Source organism: Eulemur rufifrons, chromosome 2 (genome assembly GCF_041146395.1).
Source record: "Eulemur rufifrons isolate Redbay chromosome 2, OSU_ERuf_1, whole genome shotgun sequence".
Classification (NCBI taxonomy): domain Eukaryota; kingdom Metazoa; phylum Chordata; class Mammalia; order Primates; family Lemuridae; genus Eulemur; species Eulemur rufifrons.
Window position 1 is genome coordinate 11,526,820 of NC_090984.1, and position 24,444 is coordinate 11,551,263.

The following is a 24,444-nucleotide window of genomic DNA, read 5'->3' on the forward strand; positions in this document are numbered from 1 at the left end:
AGCACCGCCCCCGACGCCCGCTCCCGCCCCCGCCGTTCCGGGGCGGTGGAGTCACCTCACAAAGCGGCGACCGTTCGCGCGGGGCGGGGCTGGCCTTGCCCCCGCCGCGCTCGCTCCCTCCCCTCGCCCTGGGCAGCCGGCAGGGGGCGCTGCGCCACGGGGCCGGGCCGCGGCGGCGGCGTCAAGGCGACGCGTGGCCGGCAGGCGGCGCTGCCCGGCTCGGGCTCGGCCTCGGCCTCGGCCTGCGCGGCGGCGGCGGCGGCGGCGGCGGCGGCGGCGGCGGCCTGGGCCCGGGCGCGGCGGCGGCGGCGGCAGCGGCGGGGCCTGGAGCCGGATCTAAGATGGCAGCGGCGGCGGCGGCGGCGGTAGGGCCCGGCCCGGGCGGCGCTGGGGTGACGGGGCCGGGCGGCTCGGGGCCCTGCACTGCCGTGTCCGTGTTCCCCGGCGCCCGCCTCCTCACCATCGGCGACGCGAACGGCGAGATCCAGCGGCACGCGGAGCAGCAGGCGCTGCGCCTCGAGGTGCGCGCCGGCCCGGACGCGGCGGGCATCGCCCTCTATAGCCGTGAGTGCGGGGCTGGGGGCCGGGCTAAGGGCCGCGCGGCGCGGGGAGCTGCGCACGAGGCCGGCCCCGGGCAGGGGGCCGGCGGGGGAGGGGCCCCAGCCGTGGGGGCCGGGTGTGGGGTCCCCGGGGCTGAGCCGGGGGCCCAGAGTGAGCGGTGCGAAGGATCGGTGCCAAGGGACAGAGAGGGGAGAGCGGGCGTGCGCGGTGGCCGGAGGGGAGAGGTGCCCTGAGTGAGGAGGGAAGCGGGAAATGGGGAGTGAGGGGCCTGAGATGGGGGAGGGGTGGGTGGGCAGGAAGTGGGGGGCCGAGAGTCGAAGGGGAATTCGGGCGTGGGGGCCGGTGGGAAGGAAGGAGGGCTGGGGTGCACGAGAGGTGGGAGTCTGGGGGCGGGTGTGGCCGCCTCGGTGGGGAGGAGGGGAGTGTGGGCAGCCTGTGGCCATCTCTGGGGACCCCCTGGAGGGCTAAGAACAGTTGGAAAATGATTCTTAGTTTCGAGCGCCTGGGAGGACCGGGTTCCACTCTGCTGCCGGGCTTGGTGTGCAGGACCCCCGAGTGGGAAACTTCTAGACCTGGGGATCGGGCCCCTTCGGAGATGGTGCGAGCCACAGGAGGTGCTCCCTGTGGAAACGTGGAAAGGTAGGGCCCCTTCCTGGTGCCGGGCTCCGAAGTAAGAGGTAATACAGCCGCCTCCCTCGCCACGCCACGCTCCTCCTGTCTTCGTTTTGGGCATGTGAGAAGCTAGTTACGTTTTCCAAAGCTGCTTTTCAAAACTGACATTTCAGTGGGGCGGGGGGGGGGGGGGGGGGGGCGAGGATCACAAATGTGCTTGCCAAGGCCCCCTCTGAGTCTTTGTAGTTCATCCTTTTTCTTTCTCTTGTTACTTTTTCTTTTCTTATCTGCACTCTCAGATTCCTCGTGCACATTTTGCTATTCTGTTTCATTTGGCTTTGTCTCGCAGGGTTTCGTGTGCTGATGCTCTAGGGAGCCACTCTGGAGGCCTTTGCTGGCTTTGGCCCCGTGTGAATTTTTGCCACTTTGGGAAGGGGACTGATCCAAAGGGAAGCATGGGGAGCAGTTGGTTCACATCGGGTTCTCCTGGCATCTCGACTTTGAAAACATAGACTAAAGGAATTGTGGCTGTCATCCAAGTGTGATGCATCTTTTTCCTGGGGCAGAGCTGGGGTCTTCATGGACCAGATGAGGGGACGGAAGAAGGGTATCTCAGATGGGTTTCGGAGCTCAGGGCACACTTAAGCTCAGCAGGACCCCAGATCACAAGCAAGCCCATTCATTTGGCAGGCAGAACAAAGTAGGGCATCGTTTCTCAAACTAGGGTCCCAAGGTTTATTTATCCTTAGAAGAGTTGTAGGACAATTGGTTATCTTTTTTTTTTTTTTTTTTTACGTGGGTTGGATGGAAGATTGGGTATCTTTTTTAAAAAAAAACTTTAAAAAAAAGAGTTTTAGAACAGTTGTAGATTTGTAGATTTCTAGGGAACATAGTACAGAGAGTTCTCGTATACCCCAAGCCCGGTTTCCGGTGCTCGTATCATCTTACCCCTGGAAAATGTTTACATTTTGTATTTTTGTTTTGTGGATAATCCTGAAAGCATTACTAGTTATAAAGACAACACTTTACTTCTCTTTGAAGAGGTAATTTGTAGCGCTCGCTTCGGCAGCACATATGCTAAAATTGCAACGATACAGAGAAGATTAGCAAATTTTTATTTAAAAAAAAAAAAGGTAATTTGTAACTGAAACTTTCTTAAAGAGGAGAAAGTCCACATTTCTCAAACAGAGATCCTAAGTCTCAGATGATATATATTTTCAGGGGTCTGAAATAATTTTTTTTTTGCCTTTATGCATAAGTAACATTGGCTTGGGCTTAAGAGCACGGTTTCTGGAGGTGACCAAGCTGGGTGTATTCATTCCCAGGGTTGCCAAAACATATTACCACAAACTTCATGACCTAAAACAACAGGAATGTCGTTTTATACAGTTTCTCAGTTCCAGGCCAGAAGTCTGAAATCAAGGTGTTAACAGGGCCACGCTCCCTCCGGATGTCCGAGGGGAGAATCCTTCCTTGCCTCTTGCACATTCTAGCTATTTCTTGGCTTATGGCAGCAAAGCTCCAGTCTCTGTTTCTGTGTTTCTTCTGATAAGGACACCAGACGTTGGATTTAGGGTCCACTCTATATTTAGGATGACCTCATTCTGAGATCCTTAACTGCATCTACAAAGACCCTATTTCCAAATAAGATTCCACACGCAGATTCCAGGGGTTACAATTTGGACGTATCTTTCTTGGGTCTTGTGTCCTGACAGAGTACTAGCAGGGCGCCTTTGCATCTCAGTTTCCTCATCAGTAGAACGGGGGTGATGTCAGGATCGTGTGGCATGACAGGTTTGCTCAATAAATGAACACCTCTTTGGAGGTAACACCTGCTCCCATAACGGGCTGGTGACGGCCTCAGAGTTGGCTGGGTCAGTGCTCAGGGCGAGGCAGCATTTGTCCAGGAGCGGTCCTGGACAGAGTGGGAACAGAGGACGAGTTGCTCGGAAATGTGCCGGGTGAGTGCAAAGTCCTGGGGCTGGGCTGTGAGGCTGCACAGGCCCAGATGTGAGGGCAGGGCCGGCCTGCTGGGCATGGAGTGTGGCAAATAGTCTCCTGGGAAAGGTCCGAAATGGTCCAGCCACTGGGAGGAGGAGGGGGAATGTGGCAGCTGGGTGGCAAGGGGGAGCTCCCCCTTACGACTCAGGGGTGCACCAGGCTGCTGGGGCTTCAGGCCTTCTCTTGGGATGTACTTCCTTCCCCGACTTCACCATTTTCCCACTGGGACCCTTCTGGGACCTGAACACTTTGGCCAAGAAAGGTGTCAAGAGCACCCCACCTGTCCTTCGTGAGGCTGAGTGTTTTGAGTCCCTTGTGCTTGCAGATTCCCAGGATTCGAACTGGTGGGTGGGTGGGGACATACAGAGGGCTGGCCAGGACACTCATGCAAGTCCCCCAGTGCCTCTCCTATGGGGGGCAGAGCAGAGGCATTTTTGGATGCTGGTGAGGGCCCTGAACATGGAGTCCGCCTGCTGCTGGTCACCAGCTCTGTGGCCTTGAACTAGCCATTCTACCTCTCTGAGCCTATTGCCTCACCTGTAGTGACACTTACCTACACACGGGCTCAGTTTCCTCCTCTACAATGGGAATAATGTCACTTAGGGCCCAGGAACGTGGGTGAAGTTGATTGGGCAACGTGAAGCAGCGTGTCCAGTGTGTAGCTGTCATTTGGAAAATAGTAAATATTTTTACAGGTGTTAGGGAAGCAATGTCATTGGCGTGGCATGGGGTGAGCTGGCTTTTCTAGGAGGGGACCCCTTGTGCTGTGGGTCTTCGAGCTGTCTTGTACTCCTAGAGATGGGAGAAGGACCTTGCCAGATGCGACAGGGCTGGGAGAGGAATGCAGGAAGCGGGACTTAAAACTCGGTCCTTGATGTCTATGTCTACACCCTCCAGTGGGAAAGATGACAGCTGCAAAAGGCCCTGTCTCAGTCACTGCGCAGCCAACAGTAACCCTCCCCTCCCCTTCTTGCTATTTGAAGTCACCTTGGCCCATGTCCATGGGAGTCGCCAAATGACGACTACCAGAACCGGGCCATTTTCCCTGGGCGGGGTGGGGGGACCCTTTGGCTGGGCTTCCCAGGCCTCGCTGAAGCTTTGGCATCGCCTCTGGAGTTCCCGGACACAGGCTGCTGTCCCCTTGAAAGCAGGCAGCTTCTTGGGGAAACCCGCTGTGGGGTGGCCAAGGGAAGAGAGCACAACAAACTCTCAGTTCCTCAGCCTGGTGGCATCCTTTCTGCAGATGACTGTGTTGCTTTTCTTTCTTGGTCAGCACGAGTCAATGTGGCTGTTTCTCTAGACTCTCCCACCCCATTGGCTAAGAAGAGCCGTGCAGCAGGGCGGGCTCTGTCAGGGGCTAGACTTCAGCTTGTGGGGGGCATACCAGGGGACGGAAAGCCCCGAGAAAAATCCCTTGTCCAAAGAAGGTGAAAATCAGCCTGCTGTCACAGAATTGGGGGGCTTGTGACTTCCTTCCGTCGTCACCTGGTACACCCCTGACAGCTGGCAGTGGGAGGTACAGAAGAGTTTATGTGCCCTGCCTTTGGGACATTTCCATGTCAAGCTGGAGTGACAGTTAGTGACGCCAGAAGGGCATTCGTGTTTCAGTGGTACCTGCAAGTTGCTAATGGCTGCTGTCATTTATTGACCATTTACTGTGTACCAGGCTCTGCGTAAACTTGTGTTAGAGGACTCAAATGCTTGACCTTGGGGACAGCTAGGGAAAGGACAGTGGTTTACATCAGGGCTTATGGGCCAAATGGAGCCTCCTGTTTATTTTGTTTTGTTTTGTTTTGTTTTTGAGAGACAGGGTCTCACTCTGTCAGCCCAGACTGTAGAGTACAGTGACATGATCACAGCTCACTGCAACCTCTAACTCCCAGGCTCAAGAGGTCCTCCCACCTCAGCTTCCCAAGTAGCTGGGACTACAAGCACATACCACCACGCTCAGCTAATTTTTGAAAAAAAAAATTGTAGAGATGGGGTCTCACTGTGTTCCAGGCTGGTCTTGAACTCCTGGGCTCAAGTGATCCTCCTGCCTTGGCCTCCCAAAGTGCCAGGATTATAGGTGTGAGCCAGTGCGCCGGGCCATGTGGCCTATTTTTATATAGTCAGAGCTAAGAGAGGCTTTCACATTTTTGAAGATTGATTAGGGGAAAAAAAGAAAATCCACAAAGAATATTCAACTGAGCCCACAGTGTCCTGTAAAACCTAAAATATTTACGCACTGGCTCTTGACTGAAAAAGCTTGAGGACCCCTGTTATGAATGAATGAGGCAGCAGGTGGAGGCAGCCCGTGAGAAACTTGGCTCTAGCCAACTTTAAGAGAAACCAGAATCCTTTCTTTTTTGACTGTGAAGTGTCCTGCTTGCTGAGGCCAGGAGAGTAGACTTACTGGATTGTGTGGGCTTGTTGACGAGCCAGTTGTAGCCCTTACTGTATGCCACCGCCGATCCTAAAAGCGGTCCTCCAGGATCAGAGGTACCAATCCCATTTTACTGGTGGAAAAACAGAGGCGAAAGGACTTGGCCCACCAAGTGACGTGGCCAGCTGGCAGCAGGGCTGGCTCTGGCACTCGGGGCAGCTGGACGCCTGCCTTAACTGTTTGTGTAAGTGGTTCAGTGACAGAAAGGTCATCAGCGTCCAGTTTATCTGTGTATAACAGAGACCCAAAGTAGCAGAGGCTTAAACAAGAAGGCATTTGATTTTTCATGCTCTTGTGCTAAAGTGTGGAGGCTGATGGGTGCCACAGTCTCCAGGGCTGGTGTGGAGGCTCTTGGAAGTCTTTGGACTCAGGTTTTCTGCCATTCCTAAGGTGAGGTCTTGTCTTCGTGGTTCATTTTGGCTGCTGGAGTCCAGCCATTACACCCTGGTTTCCAGACGGCAGGATTAAGGAGAAAGGGTGTAAAGATCACGGGCAACATCCGGGGTCTGCCAGGGCAGGGAGAGGGATGGGGATTCCTGCGGAGCTTGCAGACTGGAATGTAATGGAATGGTTTCACCTTAGCCTGCTCCAGAAGCAGGTCAGAGCTCAGAAGTCATGTTCTGGAACAAAAGGTGAATTCTGCCCAGGGCATCAGGGACAAGATGGCAAAGGCCAGGGATAGCGGGTGACTTGCCTACAGGGTGTGTCACAGTTCACATCGATGTAGATGCCAGTATTTTCAAAACTGGGCAATTTCACATCAAATTCTGATTTTTGTCTTTCTGAAAAATTGGAAAGGTTGGCAACCCTGGGTCTATATGCCCTGAGGCTGAGTTGGGTGGCGGTGCCACCTCCAGAGGGGGCACTCGGCCCCAGTTGCCAGAGTTACCTCCCTGCTCACTTGCACTGGTTTGTTTCTTCAAAGGGAGAAACATTTCTCTGAACCTAGGTTTGTATCAGGTGTCTGTCACCCTGAGCCCCACGCCCTCCAGGCAGCTGAGTTTGAGCCCCTTGCCTCAGATACAGACGTGGGCGGGAAGTCTGGTGACCAGTCCTGGCCCTGCCCATTCGTGCTGTGCCTGCCCCCAGCCCCTCCCCTTCCTGGTCCCACCCAGGCCCCCTGCTCCTCATCTGCAATTGAAAAATCCAGAAGTTCTGAAACCCTAACTTATTTTTGCTACTCATTTGACAGCAAAATCAGACCTGACCCAAACTCATACGTTGGCAAAATGTGACCCGACCTACCATATGGGGCTCTTACTAGTCTGTGTACCCAGTTTAGTGTGACTAGTCACCCATTTTGCTGCAAAGACCTGCTTGGTTACGGATGTTGCCGAGACTCCTGGAGTAATATACATTATCTGTACCTTGTCACCTTTATTTTTTTTATTTTTTTTTTTTTTTGAGACAGAGTCTCACTCTGTTGCCCAGGCTAGAGTGAGTGCCGTGGCGTCAGCCTAGCTCACAGCAACCTCAAACTCCTGAGCTCAAGCGATCCTCCTGTCTCAGCCTCCCGAGTAGCTGGGACTACAGGCATGCGCCACCATGCCCGGCTAATTTTTTTCTATATATATTTTTAGCTGTCCATATAATTCTTTCTATTTTTAGTAGAGATGGGGTCTCGCTCTTGCTCAGGCTGGTCTCGAACTCCTGAGCTCAAACGATCCGCCCACCTCGGCCTCCCAGAGAGCTAGGATTACAGGCGTGAGCCACCGCGCCCGGCCCCTTGTCACCTTTATAAAACTCAAAAAGCTTGTAATCCGAAACACACTGGGCCCCACGTGTTTCAGGTAAGGGACTGTGTGCCCCCTCCCAGGGTCTACACAGGGGCCCTCATGTGAGACTGTGATGGAAAGTTGCCAGCTCTGTGAGCAGCCCCTGGTCACCAAGTGCTGGCCTTCCACATAGGGGTCTAGACAAGGTGGGTGGGCAGGGACTTTGAACAGAAGCAGGAGTGTGGTGTGAACTCGCCAATGACTTTGAGATGCCAGGCTTCAGACACCTCTGACCAGCTTGGATTTAGCAGGTGGGGAGGCTCAGGAGACCTTCCCTGGCAGGTGTGGTTTCTTTCTGCAGAAACCTGCTCAGTGTCTGGTACCTGCTGGAGAACCTGGGAGGGGGTGAGTTTGCCAGGACATCCCAGGAAATAGCCACTTGCGTCAGGACAGGATGGAGTGACAGATCTTGGCCACATCCGTCTGCTCTAGGTGGAGAGTTGAGGCCAGGAGTGGCTTCCGTCATCTAAGAGAGCTAAGGATGCTTTTTTTAGAGACAGGGTTTCACTCTCTTGCGCAGACTAGAATGCAGTGGCATGGTCATAGCTCACTGTAACCTTGAACTCCTGGGTTCAAGCAATCCTCCTGCCCCAGCATTCCAGGTAGCTGGGTCTACAGGCACGCGACACCACGCCTGGGTAATTTTTAAATTTTTTGTACAGATGAGGTCTTGCTATGTTGCCCAGGCTGGTTTTGAACTTTTGGCCTCAAGTGATCCTCTCGCCTTGGCCTCCCAAATGCTGGGGGGGTTACAGGTGTGAGCCATTGCACCCGGCAGAGCTAGGATGCTTAATCTGGTGTGTGGATGGCCCCTGGGGGCTCCCAGGAACCCCTCAAAATTGAACACAGTTGTGTAAGGGTAGAGGGAGAATATTCAGTGGCTGTCACCTCTGACGAGCCTCTGAAACAGGGTTGACAGTGGCACCTTCCTGGAGGCTGTCATGGAGGGGCGAGAACACACGTAAAATGCTTTGCCCCATGTACCTGGCTCCAATAAGTGCCTGTACACTGACGACCGTGTTGCCATGTAGTCTTTGCACATTATTCTGGGCACGCGGCCTCCCCTAATTTCACTCAGCTTCTCAGAGGGATCTGTGACCATGAGAGGGTGACAGCCCCTGGACTCCCCTGACATCAGATTGGGAAGTGAATTGGCTGCCCCTAGCTGGGTGGGGGGGCTGTGACGGGGCCGGGGGAGAAGGTTTGAGGGAGGAGAGGTCAGCGCTGTCTGATGCTGCAGAGATCAGAGCAAGAGCCGAGGGCTGGTCACCGGATTTGTGAGCAGGAGGGCACAGGCAACCTCAGAGAACAGCCCCCTGGAGGGCTGGGCTGGGGAGGGGGCCCAGGCAGGTGGCAGGTCTGGGGTGGGGGTTCGGTGCGGTGGAGCTTCAGACAGAGAGGTGGGGAAGCCAGAGGTGGGGAAGCCGGCCTTTCCCAGCCCACCAAGACCCGCCCTTTCATTCATTCAGCCTGAGACACGCAGGGAGAGGGGACTCACTCTCTTCGGTGTGGTAGCTGCCATTCGTCCAGCTTTAAACAGTCAGCAAAAATTCACCTAGCGTCTGCTGTGTGCCAGTTACTGTCTTAGGAGCTGGGGCGATGGTGACACCCGAGATAAACCCAGGGTTCCATATTTGGGGGCCTGGAAACCTTGTGCGACAAGCGCTGTGTCAGCAGTGACTTAAGCTGGTTAGTTCTCAGTAGTGATCAGTGATCAGTGCCTTGGAGAAACACTGCCTGAGGGGCTCAGGATGCTTGGGGGAGGGTCTCTATTTGGGGTTGGGGGGCTGGTCAGGGAAGGCTTCCCTGCTTCCGGGGCGGGGGTGGGGGGTGGGGGAGGGCATTAAAGCCACTGAGAAGAGCACAGCAGGGCTCAAGGCTAAGCGCTGATGGGGGCCATCTGTCACATCCTGCTCCTCACCATCCGCAGGACTGTGTGCCTCAGTTTCCTTAGCTGTCAAATGGAGATCTTGACAGCGTCTACCTTAGAAGGTTGTTGGGAGTGGTGAGCTGATAGAACTAAGTGCTTAAAATAGTGCCTGGCACAGTGGGAGGGAAGACCTGCTCTGGGAGTGAACTCATGGCCAAGGACAGCCTGGGCGAGTGGGGGAGGGGCAGCCCCAGCAAGGGGCAGGGAGGGAAGTGACACCTGAGATGGGGGCATCATGGGCGAACGTCTCAGTCTCCCTGAATCCCAGCTGCCTTGTTGGTGAGGAGGGTTCATCGAGGGGCTTTGCTTATGACAGGTGGCCTTGGCCAGGGTGACGTTCGTGCCTGGACCTCAGACACAGCCCCTCACACTTCTCCACTCCTGTTACACTCCCAGTCTTGGGGAGCAGAGTGAAAGCAGATAAGAAGCCCAATCTCCCCGCTGTGGGGGAAATGGCCCTAGGAGCACCCCCAAAGAGAATGGCACCTGAGGATCTGAGGGGAGAAGGGAGAGGCTGGTGGCCTGGTGGAAAGGAGGGGGCTCCTGGGATGAGGAGGGCTGGGTGGCAGGGTCCTCAGGGGGTCTGCTGTCAGCCCTGCTGCTCTCCCGGGCCTGTCTCTCTCTGGCAGGGCCAGGCCAGGCCTGCTTGGCCTTCCTTGGCTGGCACCATCTTCCCTTCTCCCTCCTGGGCTGGGGCAGCCCTCTCTGGGTCCTGATCTGCAGCTGCTGTAGAGCCTTCCCTTGGCTTGACCTTGTGACCTTGACCAAGGGACCCTAGTTCGTCTCTCTTCAGTTTCCTTCTGTCAGTGGAGGGGGTTTTGTGGATCGGCCCACACTCAGGTAGGGGAATCACTGGTCTCCTAAACCTGCTCTGTAGCCTGGAAGAGAAGATGTGTCCCCAGGTGGCCAGGTATGGGAGCAGATCATGAAACCCCCAGAAGACAGGTAGAGCCCGGAGGGAGAGGGGCCTTGGCAATCCTGCCCTAGACCCTCCTTGTCCCCAGTGACTCAGGAGAGGAAACCCCTTCCCCTCTGTGTGGTTTATCTGTCCTAGAGGGTTCCCCTTCAGCCTCTGGAACTGCTCCGGGGACCTTGGGGACCTGCTTGGGGAAATTCAGGATTCAGTCTCAGGGATGGTGCAGGGCGGGGCTCCATCTTCCCAGAGAAACCACGGCACCTGCCCTGTCGCTGTTGGCACTGCACGTCTCTGACTTTTGATTAAAGAATCTGGAGTCCCCTATGCCTGTGGTCCCCAACGCCCAAGCCTCGGACAGGTACAGGACAGGTACAGGTCCGTGGCCTGTTAGGAACTGGGCCGCTCAGGAGGAGGTGAGCGTGGGCGAGCAAGTGAGCGAAGCTTCATCTGTATTTGCAGCCACTCCCTGTCACTGCGTAAGCTCCGCCTCCTGTCAGATCATCAGGGGCATTAGATTCTCATAGGAGCGAGAACCCCATTGTAAACTGCGCACGGAGGGATCTAGGTAGGTTGTGTGCTCCTTATGAGAATCTAATGCCTCATGAGCATTAGATGTTGCCCTGCGTGACACATAATGTGTCACACTCCATTATACTATCAAAGGTGGAGCTGAGGCGGTGATGCCAGCGCTGGGGAGCGGCTGCAAATACAGATTGTCATTAGCAGAGAGGTCTGACTGCACAATAAATGTCATGCGCTTGAATCATCCTGAAATCCTCCCCACCACCCCCATCTGTGGAAAAATTGTCTTCCATGAAACCAGTCCCTGGTGCCAAAAAGGTCGGGGACCACTGCCCTATGCCATCCCCTGCCACCTTTGGTCCCTGAAAATCAGGTACGTGAAGGAAATTGAGACCAGACCTAACTCAGGCCTGAAGGAGTTGGGTTCAGGGATTCCCTCATGTGTCCGCTGGAGAGCTCTTTATTATTTATTGAGACTGTTCTGTAGTCAACACACACAGGTGCCCAGGCCTTAGGTGTTCTGTTTGGTGCATTGGACAATTGTGCCCTGTGTCACCGCCATCCAAAGCCAGCCGCAGACCTTGTCCTGTCTGAGTTGTTTTTGTTCAGCTGGGCAGCTCCTTCTTCCCCATCTGCTGGTCCCCTGCTGCTGGGCGGGGCAGTCTTGGAAACAGGTCCAGACTGGTTTGGGGGGCTCCATCCCCCCACCATCCCCGCTGGGAGAACCCCCTTTTATTCTCGTTTTGTCTGTCTCTTTAAAGCGATTCATTACCCACAGCCTTGGCAAGAGCCGGTCGGAGCTGTTTTTCTTTAAGATCGTTGGCAGGTCTTTTCTCCCGCTAATTGTGTTCCCGAGCCGGGTTGGTGCGATCTCACTGGATGCCTTACACATGGAAGCAGGATGGTTTTATGTATAGAAACCTGCCTGGCGACTGGGCATGCCGCGCACGACTCCCAGGGAGCACCTCCCGGCCAACAGCACCGCCACCAAAAGGTCCCTGGCTCTAATGAGAAAGGGTTGCTCTTGTCATCCCCCCTCTGGGGGGCACATGTGAATAAATAATCAAAGACAGATTGGGAGGCCTCTTGCAGACCCAGGAGGGACATACTGGAGAATTTGCCACATTCTTCCTTGAGCAGGAAGGGAAGGCGAGGGCAGGCGGAGCTTCCAGATTTCTGTCCTGTGCCCTTGAGGGACCCTCATGCATCTGAGCCCTTGAGCCCCCAGCTTGGGGGTGACAGGGTGCCTGGCTCTTATACCCGTCCTCCCCGTGCCTGTCGCTGCTGCCAGACCCGACCGTAGCTAATGTTTGCTGGGTCTGAGTGAGGTGCCAGGCGGGCCCTGTTCCAAGTGCTTTGCGTTCATTGACTGGTCTAACCATCAGAACAGCCCCGAAGGTGGGCCTGGAGGCACCATCGGTAGGGAGCCATGGCACACTCCCTCATTTTGATATAAACAAGGAAACTGAGGCACGGAAAGCTTGCTGGCAGAGTCGAGACTACGAGACTACGAACCCAAGTTTCGCCCTGAGGCCCCACTCAGCCCCTTCTCCCAGCCTCAGCCTCCTCCAAAAGTGTGCGAGCTGAAAGTAGATTAAGCCCCTGGCATGGAGGAGGCGCCCACCCAAGGCTCCTCCCTCCTGCCCCTTCAGGTCCTTGTCCTGTGTCACCACATTGGCCGTAGTGGCCTCTTCCAAGGCTCACCAAAGCCAGGTCCCCCTCGTTCCTGCCTCATTGCCGGTTTCATCACAATGTTAGGCAGTGTCTGCCCACCCCTGCCTGTGCCACTGCTGGAGTCACACCTAGGGAGGCAGCTACAGGGCCTGGGGCGGGCAGTGCCTCTCCTAACCCAAGCCTCCTGCTCTCTGAGCCCCAGTGGGGCTATTTCAGAGGCCCTTCCTGCAGCTTTGGGGCCCCAAGGCCCTCTCTGAGGCGCCTGTTCCTCCTCTGAGATGATGGTCAAGCCTCTTTTCAAGATAGACCCTGGGCAGAGACACCACCTGGGCTGCGGCCCCTGGGCGGCTCCTCCCCACCCCAGCTGCAGTCTCCCCTCTGGGTATTCCCCACTGAGGCAGCCCTGGTCCTTGGCTTGAGGCCGTTTGGCTGGCCTGAGGGCAGGCCCCCAGCTCAGAGCATGGAAGGTCCCAGCCTCCCCGGGTGCCCACTGCCTGGGCTCCTCCCGCTGCTCCCTGGCACACCTCATTCCCACTTGGCCTTCAGGCCCCTGGAAGTGTCCCCTCTGCAAAGGGCCTCCCCTGCCTGCATGGTCCTTGCAGAGCGCTGCTGGCCCAGCTCCTGCTCTGTGTCACAGGTTGTGGAGTTGTCTTTTGACTAGCTGCTGGGACCCCAGGCTTAGCCACTCAGAGCATGTCATCGCCCTCCACCTTGGTTTCCCCTCTTGAAAATGGGGCTAAGGGCAACGTAGAGGATGGCTGGGAGGGAGCATTAACCGAGACTCTGCATGACAAACACTAAGGGTATCGCTGGGTGTCCCATAAATCACAGCTTCAATGTCTCAGCAGAGAAGAAAGGCCAGGCGAGCCGGCCGGGCGTGTGGAGCAGGGGCTGGTGCCCGCCTTGCCCCCTTTCCATAATTATCCTCTAAGCTCCAGCTCTCAGGGGCCGGGGAACCCCAGCTCGCATCTGCTGTCCCTTTTGTAGCTCACAAAGCCCGGGGCAGGCAGCAGCAGCTGATTAGCATGGCTGCAGGAGACATTTGCATGTAATAGCCCCCGATTCAGGCCCCAAGCGTTCTTTCCAGAAAAGCCAAGCCCTTTGCTTTGTCTGGGCCGCCTTTTCTTGGGGTCCCCTTCCGCACAGCCCACAACCGCATTCATGATCAGAGGGGGAAGCCTTCAACCTTTGTGGCCCCGCTCTCTGAGGGGAGCCCCCCAAGCCTGTGACCTCCCGAAGCTACTGGATGATTTATGAGGTTTGGGTGTCCCCAGGGCAGCGGCCTTTCTCCAGCCAGAGGTTACCCCAGAGGCCGCCCTGTTGAGCCAGCATTGAGTGGCAGTGTCCTCACATCAGAGCCTGCGGTGGGGGTTGGGTGGGGAGTGGCCTTGGCCTTCCCAAGGTACAAACAGGAAGCCTAGAGAACATCACTCTCCCCTACCCAGGTGGCCACCTCTCAAGCCTGCCCACACACCTCCCAGCGTCCTGTCACTGTGTGATTTCAGAATTGTTTTCTGCCTCCCGGAAGCCTGTATTCTCAGGGACTCCTGAAGTAGATTTAACTTTTTGACTTGGTGGGTTGCCCTGTAAATTGCCAGCCTCAGAGCCCACCGCGAGCCTTTTGGGCTGGCCGAGGTGGCTGTTTGTTCTTATGAGATATTTTCAAAGGAATAAAGGCAAATATGCCAACACCCACGCTCATGCCACCTCATTTCAAGAAAGACAACGTGGAATAAATGAAAGGCCCAACCTCCCCGATCGCCCTCCCTGGAGGCCACTGTCCGTTGACTGGTGGTCAGCCCGAAATGGCCTGAAAACCTAACCTGTAACTGGGGAGCTTAAAATGAGGAATGTTCCCAAGTAGTGCTTGAAGCCGATCTTCGAGATGGCGAGAGGAGTGTGCTCAGCCTGGGGCTGGACACCCGAGGGACTTCCTGTGGGGCTGGGTACCAGGGGTGGCCACCTGGGGGACAGGGCCTGACGCCTGGCCTGGACCCAACATGGCCTAGTGTCCAGAATTCTCTCCGGGGCTCCTTCTCTGTACTCTTTGCCTCGGGCCAGAACATGCTGGAGACAGGAGGGCTAATACCAGTGTTTTGTGCCAATGCAGTATATCCTACTGTGTGCCTCGGGGGTCTTAGGCTGGGCACAGGGCGTGTTCATCCTCCTGGCAACACTCTGAGCCATGGTTACTTTATTTTTCTAGACAATAAAGCTGACACCTAGGAATGTGAAGGTCCCTTCCTTGCAGGTGGCAGAGCCTGGGTTCAAATCTGGGAGTGACTGAGTCCAGAGCCGGGGTTCTGGTCCCTGCACCTGGCTGGGCAGGTGGCCTCCCTGGGGCAGTGGGGGGAGGGGGCAGAGGGCTTTCCCAGGTGACTGCAGTCTGGAATGCAGGCCAGGGAGCCCTGCTGCCCTGGGGCTGGCCCAGCCACCTCCCATGTTGGTCACACCCACTGGCGACTGCGGGGTGGGTGCGGGGCTTGCTCTGGGAGATCCAGGCTGCAGGAAGCAGGGCTGTCCTCCAGCGTGCAGCTTCGTCCCAGCAGGGGCTCAGGGCAGGTCCCACTGCCCTTCGCCATCCAGCAGGGTGTGAAAGGGTGCGCGTAGGGGGCCCAGACAACCTCCCACCCCACCCCCAGCCTTCAGAGACGGCCTTTTGTCTGGTTATCTTTCATGTGCAGGGTGGAAATTCGAACCACTCTGGAGGGTGTAACATGAAAAGTCAGTCTCCTCTTCTCTTCTGCTTGCGACCTTTGGTGTTTGAGGCACACACAAGCATGCATAAATCTCTCCTCGGCCCCACGGAGCGTCAGGGTATGCACATTTTCACACAAAGGAGGAGGAGGGTGCGGAGTGAAAAATATGACTCCCTTTCCAGAGGCAGTGCTGAAGTCATTTTATTGTGTTTCTAGGCAAGCCCCGGGAATGCCTGTGCACCGCCCCTCCCCCCATCTTTGCCGTGCGTGCAGAACGGAATCTATTTCTTTTAATTGGCTGCACATTCATTCATTCATTCATGCGATGGGTATTTCGGTTTTATGCTGCTTTGGAAGTGTCACCATGACATGGGCTGCCACACAGCCACCGGGGGTTCCCGGGCTCCTGGGTCTGGTGCTCTAGGGGAGGGCAGGGCTGGGCCAAAGGAGCCCAGGGTGACCTCCCAGTCCTCAGATACCCTCGGGCTGGGCAGAATGTGGTAGCAGCTGCTTCTCTGAGGACAGTGCTGGAGGATCCATTACGGCAGGAGAGGGCGGCCGGGCTAGGTTAGGATTCCTGGCTTGGGATTCTCTTCTGAGACAGGCACTGATCTGTCACTGATGATGGCAACACCGGCTGCTCCTGTTTATTAAGCACTTACTACACTTGCCACTACCTCGCATCCTCACCACCCCTTTTTACACTCATTTTATAGATGGGGCTCCTGAGGTCGGGGTGAAGGCAGACTCTGGGTCCGAGGCTCTGACCTAGCACCGATCCAGGGGAGTCCCCTGGGGCCAGCTGCCAGGCCCTCCAAGTGGGTCATGTCATTTCACCCTTTGGGATGTGTCACCATTGCCATTGGACAGATGAGAAAACTAAGGCCAGAGCTGGAGAAGGGCAAGTTCGGCCCTGAAGCCAAGTCCTCTTCGGTGCCAAAGCACGTCCTCCTTACCATTACCCTTCTTGGCTTCCCTCTGGGTGATCCCAGAGCCACTTCTCCCTCTCTTGGGCACGCAGGGGCAGAGGGGGGGCTTCTGGCGCCCACAGTTTGGAAATGAGGTCATTGCTGGGACAGTGGTGCCTGGCTCAGGTGTCAGCTCCTCCCCGATCCGTCTGGAATCTGCATCACACCCCGATGATCCGATCCGATCCCATCCCATCCGATCCATGCCCATCAGCTTCCCTGCTTCCCTTCCTTCCGGCACTTCCTACCAGCTCCTGTAATCGTGTCTCCTCGCTGCTCGGTGAGCGCTGTCTGCCTCCCACTGTCGACTCAGAGCGTGGGAAGGCAGGGCCTGGCTCTCTCGGGCACGGCCGCATCCCCTGTGCCCGCGCCTGGCACACAGCCGAGCAGGCGGAGCAGACAGGTGCCAGGCGGGTGGGCTTAGGGGAGCACCTTGATTTGTCCCACCTGCAGGTAGAGGTGGGCTGGGGGTCTCGTTTCTCCTTCTTACCTAACTCTTCTCTTCCACTGTGGAATGTTTTGCCCAGGAAGGTGAACAGCCCGTGTTTTATTTGGCAGTAGGAGGCGCTTTAATAAGAGGCCCAGCACTGGGACAAGTGTTTCTACAGCCCCTGTCCCTCCTCCCCTCCCAAGTCTGCCCAGACAAATAGCTTTAATTATCCCTCTTTTGGTGGCTGTAATAGTTTTCTTGCTGGAGAGGCAAGAGCCTGAAATGGGGCCTTTCCCCCGCTGAGCTGGGGGCAGCTTTTCCATCTTGCTCTCCACCTCCTCCCGCCCGCCATCTGCCAGAGAATGTCCCCATCGGGGGTTCTGCGGGAGGAGACAGTTTAACTCCATGGTCCTCCTGATCTTGAGAGGCCCAAGGACCCTCTGCTTCTTCCATTGCTTTCTGGAAGCAAGGGGGCAGGGAAGGAGGACCGCAGTAACAGCAAGGGGTGTGACTTCCCCAACCAAGGCCACGCTCATAGTCAGGGGCAGGCCAGCATTCGGACTGGGCATCTGGAGCTCCACACCTGCTGCTGCCTGTGCTTAGGGAAGTCGCTCAGGTCAGCACTCTGTTGGACAGGTGTTCAACAAGGAGCCTCTACATGGGGGGGCTTGTGGGGGAAGCGCTGGAAGACCTCTAGGAGGAGGTGACACAGAAGCAGGAGGGGAGGGGAGGCTGTTCCCACCTAAGGAGCTGCTGAGGCTAGAGAGAACCTGTGCTGTGGTCTTGGCGGGGAGGGAGTGGTGGAGGCCAGCAGGGCTCAGCTGGGGTGACGCAGGGGGCTGCTGCCGGACTGTGGACACTGGCGGGCACATGTGGCCCCATAGGGGGGGTTGGACTTGTCCTGGAAGGTGCTGGGAAACCATGGGGAGTGTTCAGGTGAGGGGCCACAGCAGACTGTGTCTGACACTGTGCAACTTGCAGGGGGACTGAGAGATGCCTGAGGCATGACAAGTCCCCCCGGAGCCATCTGGTCTGAGTCTGCCGAGACAGGTCTTCCCGCTCTTGCGAAGCCCTCCGGCACGCTGGGCCCTGGGTTGGACCCAGCGGTGCAGCAGTGAACTGTCCACACCCACTGCTTTCCTCGATGTTTTCTTCAACCCTGGGCCCAGGAGTCCCTGTGCCTCAGGGCCCCCCAGATTCTGCTGCCCTGGGGAGCCAGCTTGGGTTGGGCGTGCAGGGGACTGATCCCAGTCTCCTCCCCAGGCTGGGTCAAGTGCCACCTCTCAGCTCCCACAGCGCCCACCTAGGGATTCTGCCTCCTCTGGGAGGGGGAGCCTGTGGCTCCACTGCCCAATGTCCCATGAGCAAATAAGGAAGTGGGCAGCGAGCAAGCGCTTTGCAAATAAAGTTTTATTGGCACACAGCCATTGTCACTCATTTATATATTGCACGCTGCAAGGCAGGACTGAATGATTGTAGCAGCAATTGGACTGCCCACAAAGCCGAAAATATTTACTCTCTGGTAGAAAGTTACAGAGAAAGTTGGCGGAGCCGTGCTCTAGGAAGCACAGAGAAGTTGTGTGCCATGTTGGTAAGAAGCAGGGACCCTCCCTCGCTGTGTGACCTTAAGCAAGATGCTTAACCTCTCTGAGCAAACGAGGGTGATAGTGACAGTAGATGCTCCCAGGGGTGATGTGAGGAGGACATGGAGGTCCATGTAAAGCGCTGGGACAGTGTAGCCCCTAGAGAATGCTATCTCTCGTAGGTCCTGTGACATCCCAGCCCCTGCAGGGTGTGGGCAGGGAACTGGGGAAGGGGGCCTGCTTCCTGGGAAGCGAGACAGGCTGCTTCAAAAGTGTGGCAGTTTTCTTACCCCATCAGGGATCTGCCTGTGTGCCGCCCACCCTGCGGGCTTGTCCTCCCATGGCCCCATGGGCAGGACAGCCTGCAGTGTGGCAGGCAAGCCAGTGGCGCCAGGCTGTGCCCAGGGGTGGCCACTGGGTGCGCCTTGTCTTGGGAGCCTCTCTGGGCCTGTTTACAGCTCCGTTCTTTTACCGCAGCGGGAGGAAATCCCAGCTCTGGCCGGCACCTGGCACAGCTGCCTAGCCTCGGTCACAGCCCCTGCCTGCTAGCCCCTCTTCCTATCCCCCACCTCTGCAGACCGTGTGCACACAGCCCCCCAAACACACTTTCATGCGCGGCAAGAGTGGATCGGTCTCTAGGGGCCGACATGCAGGGCCTTTCTGAACCTTGGGGTCTTTGAGGTCCTGCCTCCTTCTGAGGCTCACCCACCACTGGCTGGATAAAGAGACACCTTGAGGGGGTGGTCTCTAGCCTGGGAGGCCACCGGGAGGTTTCCTATTGGGTAGGGCCACATCTGTGGGGGGCACCGAATCGCCACAGCCCAATCTAGGGCCCCGTGGGTCCCGGGCCTGAGGCTGCCTCTTGTCCTCCTGCTGGTCTGCCATCCTGGCGTCAGGAGGCAGGGTGTGCATCCTCCACCTGGCCACAGCTGATCCTGGGCCAGGTGTGCAGTTGTCCCCTGGGCCCATCCTAGTGAAGGGAAGGGGGAAGAGGGAACAGCATGTGCAAAGGCCCGGAGCCTGGTGCATTTACGGCCTGGGGGGTTGAGTGACCCTGTGGAGGGGCTGGGGAGGGTAGAGGCTTGAATGAGGGTTATAGGTCACACAGGGCCCTGGCTGCTAGTCCCAGAGCTTGGAAGCTCGGACGTCTCCTGGATCAAGGTTTTTAAAAGGCACAGAGGAACACAGTCCTGCTTGTTGTTTGTTTTTCTTTCTCTTTTTCTTTTTTTTTTTTTTTGGTTTGGTTTGTCAAATATTTCCCAGGTGTCTCCTGTGTGCCAGGGACTGGCTTGGGGGACGTAGCTGTGACTGTCAGAAAATATCAGCTCCTGTGACTATGCAGACCAGCTTGCCTTCAGCCCCAGCTGCCCTGGCCCAAGCCCAGCCCCCGCTGCATGCAGCCAGGCTTCACTTGGCCACAGGTCCCGTGGTTGCCTGTTCGGCGCCAGGTTGGAGAGGGGCGCCTGAGGCAACGGGTTGGGTTGCCAGGCTGCTTGGTAAACAGGCCCTCCCTGGGTCTGCTCACTCACACCACACACGGCTAACAGATCTCCTTTATCTCCTGGCCCAGGAGGGATGTGGGCGTGGGCACTGTGCCAAGGCTTGTGTCCTTTCCTGAATATGGGGGCACCATGTCTTGAGTCCCCTGAGGGGGCAGTGTGGCTGTGAACCTGGTATGGTAGCCTGCCAATACTCTCCTCCTCCTGGGGTCAGGAGCTTCCTCCAGGTGCTGGCCCCTCAGGAGGGCAACACCTGGCTTCTGGCATGGGAAGGAGTCTGGCTGCAACCTGGGTGTGGCTGGGGACCAGCCCCCCAAGGGCCTGGCCCAGTGAATATCTGGACTCGTTAACTGGAAACATTTTACTTTTTCTATTGAGGTAAAGCTCGAATATAAATGGAATCATATATCATGTGACCTTTTGTGTCTGACTTCTGTCACTTAGCATGGTCTTTCTGAGATTTATGCATGTCATAGCATCTATCAGTGCTTCATTACTTTTTTTTTTTTTTTTTTTTGAGACAGAGTCTCACTCTGTTGCCCAGGCTAAAGTGCTGTGGCGTCAGCCTAGCTCACAGCAGCCTCAAACTCCTGGGCTTAAGCAATCCTACTGCCTCAGCCTCCCGAGTAGCTGGGACTACAGGCATGCGCCACCATGCCCGGCTAATTTTTTCTATATATATTTTTAGTTGGCCAGATAATTTCTTTCTATTTTTAGTAGAGACGGGGTCTCGTTCTTGCTCAGGCTGGTCTCGAACTCCTGAGCTCCAGTGATCTGCCTGCCTCGGCCTCCCAGAGTGCTAGAATTACAGGTGTGAGCCACCGTGCCCGGCTTCTCTATATATTTTTATCTGTCCATATAATTTCTTTCTACTTTTAGTAGAGACGGGGTCTCATTCCGCTCAGGCTGGTCTCGAACTCCTGAGCTCAAACGATCGGCCCGGCTCGGCCTCCCAGAGTGCTAGGATTACAGGCGTCAGTCACTACGCCCGGCCTGCTTCATTACTTTTTAAGGCTGAATAGTATTTTCATTTTCCAGATATACCATATCTTGTTATCCATTTGTCAGTTGATGACATCATTTGGGTTGTGTTTTTACCCTTTGGCTATTGTGAATAAGTACTGCTATGAACATTTGCGCATAAGGATTTGAGTCTGCTTTTTTATTTATTTGTTTTTTAGAGACAGGGTCTCCCTCTGTCACCCAGGCTGGAGTGCAGTGGTGAGATCATAGCTCACTGCAGCCTCCAACTCCCAGGCTCAAACAATCTTCCTGCCTCAGCCTCCTGAGTAGTTGGGACTACAGGTGCACACCACCACACCCAGTTAATGTTGTGTGTGTGTAGAGATGGGGTCTCCCTATGTTGCCCAGGATGGTGTGAAACTCCTGGGCTCATGGGATCCTCCTGCCTCGGCATCCCAAAGTGCTGGGATTACAGGCATGCGCCACCACGCCCAGCCCCAGTTTATTTTTTTTCTTTTGTTACTCATGCTCATGTCATATTTAGGAATCCAATGCTAAATCTAAGGTCACAAAGATTTACTCCTATGATTTTTTCCTAAGAGTTTTTTAGTTTTACCTCTTATATTGAGATCATTGATCCATTTTGAGTTTTCATCTGTATATGGTGTGAGGTAGGGGTCCAACTTCATTCTTTTCCCTGTGGCTGTCCTGTTGTCCCAGTAGCATTTGTTGAAGAGACTATTCTTTCCCTGTGGAATATTCTTGGCCCCCTTGTGGGAAAGCAATTGACCATAAATGTTAAGGGTTTATTTCTGGATGCTAATTCTGTTCCATTGATCTACATGTCTGTTCTTTTGCCAGCACTACTACACTGTTTTGATTCCCGTGCCTTTGTAGTAAATTTTGAAACTGAGATGTGTGAATCCTCCAAGCTTTGTTCTTTTTCAAGATCGGGTCGGCTATTCCCAGTGATTGGGAACATTTTTTTCCGCATTTGCACTCATACTTCTTTCTGTAGTTGATTTTGTTGTTCCTCATTTGATGAGAACATTCAAAAGCAAGTGGCAGACACCACAAGAATTCACTGTAAATGTTGCTGCGTGTACCTTCTAAGAGCAAAGGCACTCTTCTACAAAACCACAATGCCATCGTCACATCCAAATAATTTAAAATTGTTGCATGAATATTCTGAACTTACATTTCCTCAGGCTGAAGTGCAGTGGTGCCATCATAGCTCACTGCAGCCTCTTAACTCCTGGGCTCAAGCGATCCTCCTGCTTCAGCCTCCCGAGTTGCTGGGATTAGGCCCACGCCATTGCGCCCAGCCTTTGTAGCTTTTCAATAACGTTTTTCACTGGGCTCCAGCCCAGGGTCCCACTTTGCGTTTGATGGCTACTTGTCTTCGGTCTTCTGCTTTCTGGAATAGTTCCCAGCAGTGTTTGTCTTTCCTGACTTTGGCTGTTTTGAGGAGAACAGGCTGGCTGCCTTGTAGACTGCTCCACAGTCTGCCATTGTCTGTTTTTGTCCCCTTATGATGAGGCTAGGGTAGGCGTCTTTGCCTAGAAACCACACAGACTCCGTGTCCGTCCCGCTGCAGCGTGGCAGGGGCACAGCGCCGCGTTAGGTGGTTCTGTTCCTGGTGACGCTCAGTTTCATCGTTTGGCCGAGGTGGCAGGGAGTGCTGCATGCTCATGGAGTGAATGCCAAGCGACAGTCACAGTGAGAGCTTGGGGATGCCATGCCTCCTGTGCACCGGCCCTGTGCTGTGTCATAACTTGCTAGAGTCCTGCTCCGCTGTCAGCCCCTTCTCCTAGTGAGAAACCCATGGCTCCAAGAGGCTGCGTGACCTACCTGTGCCACACACTGGGCAGCAGGCGCAGGTGGGGTGTGAGCCCAGGCAGGCTGGCTCTAGTGGCCACTCTCAAAGTCACTACACCACACAGACCCAAGCAGGAAAGGGCTCAGCTGAAGGGACCAGAGGTGACTTTGGCTGTGAAGGCCATGAAGGCCAGTGACACCCCCCATGTGACACAGCAGGACCTGTGAACAGTGCCCAACTCCCTCACTTGGTCCTGGGACTGGCTGCTGGGTTCCAGTGACCCTCTTGTCCCTGCTATAGGTGCCCTTTCCTCGCCTGTATAGCACTGCGCAGTGGCCCCGTCTGCCCACCTCAGCCTGTGTGGGACCAGGACGCCTTTACTGTGTCCCTGTCTCAGCCCTGCTCACCCTGTGGACACAGGCTGTGTCCCTGCTGTCTGATGGGCCACCCCCTTGTCCTCAGCATTGACTGGGAAGGCAGGGCACCCGGTGGCACTTCCAGAATGGTTTTGTGGCACTGAGGAAGAATCTGGGGCTGCCAAGGGGAGGGAGGGACGGTGGCGGGGACACGGGCTCAAAGGAAGGCAGACAGTGGGAGCCACCACTCACGTCAGCCTCTCTTCTCTGGCAGACGAGGATGTGTGTGTGTTCAAGTGCTCGGTGTCCCGAGAGACGGAGTGCAGCCGCGTGGGCAAGCAGTCCTTCATCATCACCCTGGGCTGCAACAGCGTCCTCATCCAGTTCGCCACTCCCAATGGTACGTGGCCCGCCCTCGGTCCCAGTGACACGCAGCCTGAGCCCCAGAGCCCCCGGTGGGCGGGGTTCATGGGGCCTGGCCAGATGGTGGCCCATCCATCCCGGCGAATGCTCTGCTGCCGTCAAAAATCATATTCCCGTGTGCACGTGTGTCCAGAGTCCATTCCCACGGCCTGGAAAAAACGCTATGCCCCAAACCTGCCCTCACTGGCTCCTTCAGGACCTTCAGGGCTAGGCTCTTATGCCCCCTTCTCTGAGACGCCCGTCCTGACCACCTGGGCCCGGCCTTCCCGATAGCGGCTAGCGCCTGGCCGGCTGTGGCTGCATCACGGGGTGGGGCGAGCAGGTCCCAGGGGCAGACAGAGCTTGCCCTGGGCTCTGAGAGAAGCTGCTCTGGGGGCCTAAGCAGACTTGTCTGGGGACGTGGGTGGACACATAAGATCCCCCAGGAGGGCTTCGGGGACCCAGGCAAGCGCAGCTTGGGGCTTGGGGCGGGGGTGGCAGTGGAGGCCACGAGCAATGCCCAAGGCTGGAGACTGTCTGAAGGTCCCACCCCGGGGCTTGGTCACCGGACTGCTGACACAGCCCCTACTTTCTCCGGCCGGAGCCATTTACGCCACAACCCATTTCTCTCTTTACGTACATAAATAATCCCAATTCACTGTTTAAGAAAAGAAGTTAAGGGCCAGGTGCGGTGGCTCACGCCTGTAATCCTAGCACTCTGGGAGGCCGAGGCGGGTGGATCACTCGAGGTCAGGAGTTCGAGACCAGCCTGAGCAAGAGTGAGACCCCCCCCCCTACTAAAAATAGAAAGAAATTATCTGGCCAACGAAAAATATATATAGAAAAAATTAGCCGGGCGTGGTGGCACATGCCCGTAGTCCCAGCTACTCGGGAGGCTGAGGCAGGAGGAACACTTAAGCCCAGGAGTTTGAGGTTGCTGTGAGGTAGGCTGACGCCACGGCACTCACTCTAGCCCGGGCAACAGAGCGAGACTCTGTCTCAAAAAAAAAAAAAAGAAAAAAAAAGAAAAAGAAAAAGAAAAAAAGTTAAGAACACCACCACCACCAGGAACAAGCTTGACAGTGGTATTATAAATCTCAGTAGTTTTTTCCTACTCTGTGACTATTTATATCGTAATATTTTTTGTTTCCATTCTGTCAGTTTTTTAAAATTGCACTAATATCTACATAACCAGAAGTTGACCGTTTTAACCCTTTTTAAGTGGACAGTTCAGTGGTAGTAAGTACATTCACATTGTTGTGCAACCATCACCACCATCTGCCTCCAGAACTTTCTCATTATCCTAAAC

The 24,444-nt window shown here is 55.6% G+C and overlaps 1 protein-coding gene across 2 annotated transcripts in view; it reads left to right on the plus strand.

The window, feature by feature from the left end:
• Positions 1-323: 323 nt before the first annotated feature.
• CARM1 (coactivator associated arginine methyltransferase 1) overlaps positions 324-24,444 on the plus strand; it is a 38,764-nt gene continuing 14,643 nt past the window's right edge. For both annotated transcript variants that reach the window (XM_069478425.1, XM_069478435.1), the window contains exons 1-2: positions 324-564; positions 23,008-23,133. In XM_069478425.1, coding sequence (XP_069334526.1) covers positions 342-564; positions 23,008-23,133 — 349 coding nt within the window. In that variant the 5' untranslated portion in view covers positions 324-341. The remainder of the gene's footprint in view (positions 565-23,007; positions 23,134-24,444) is intronic.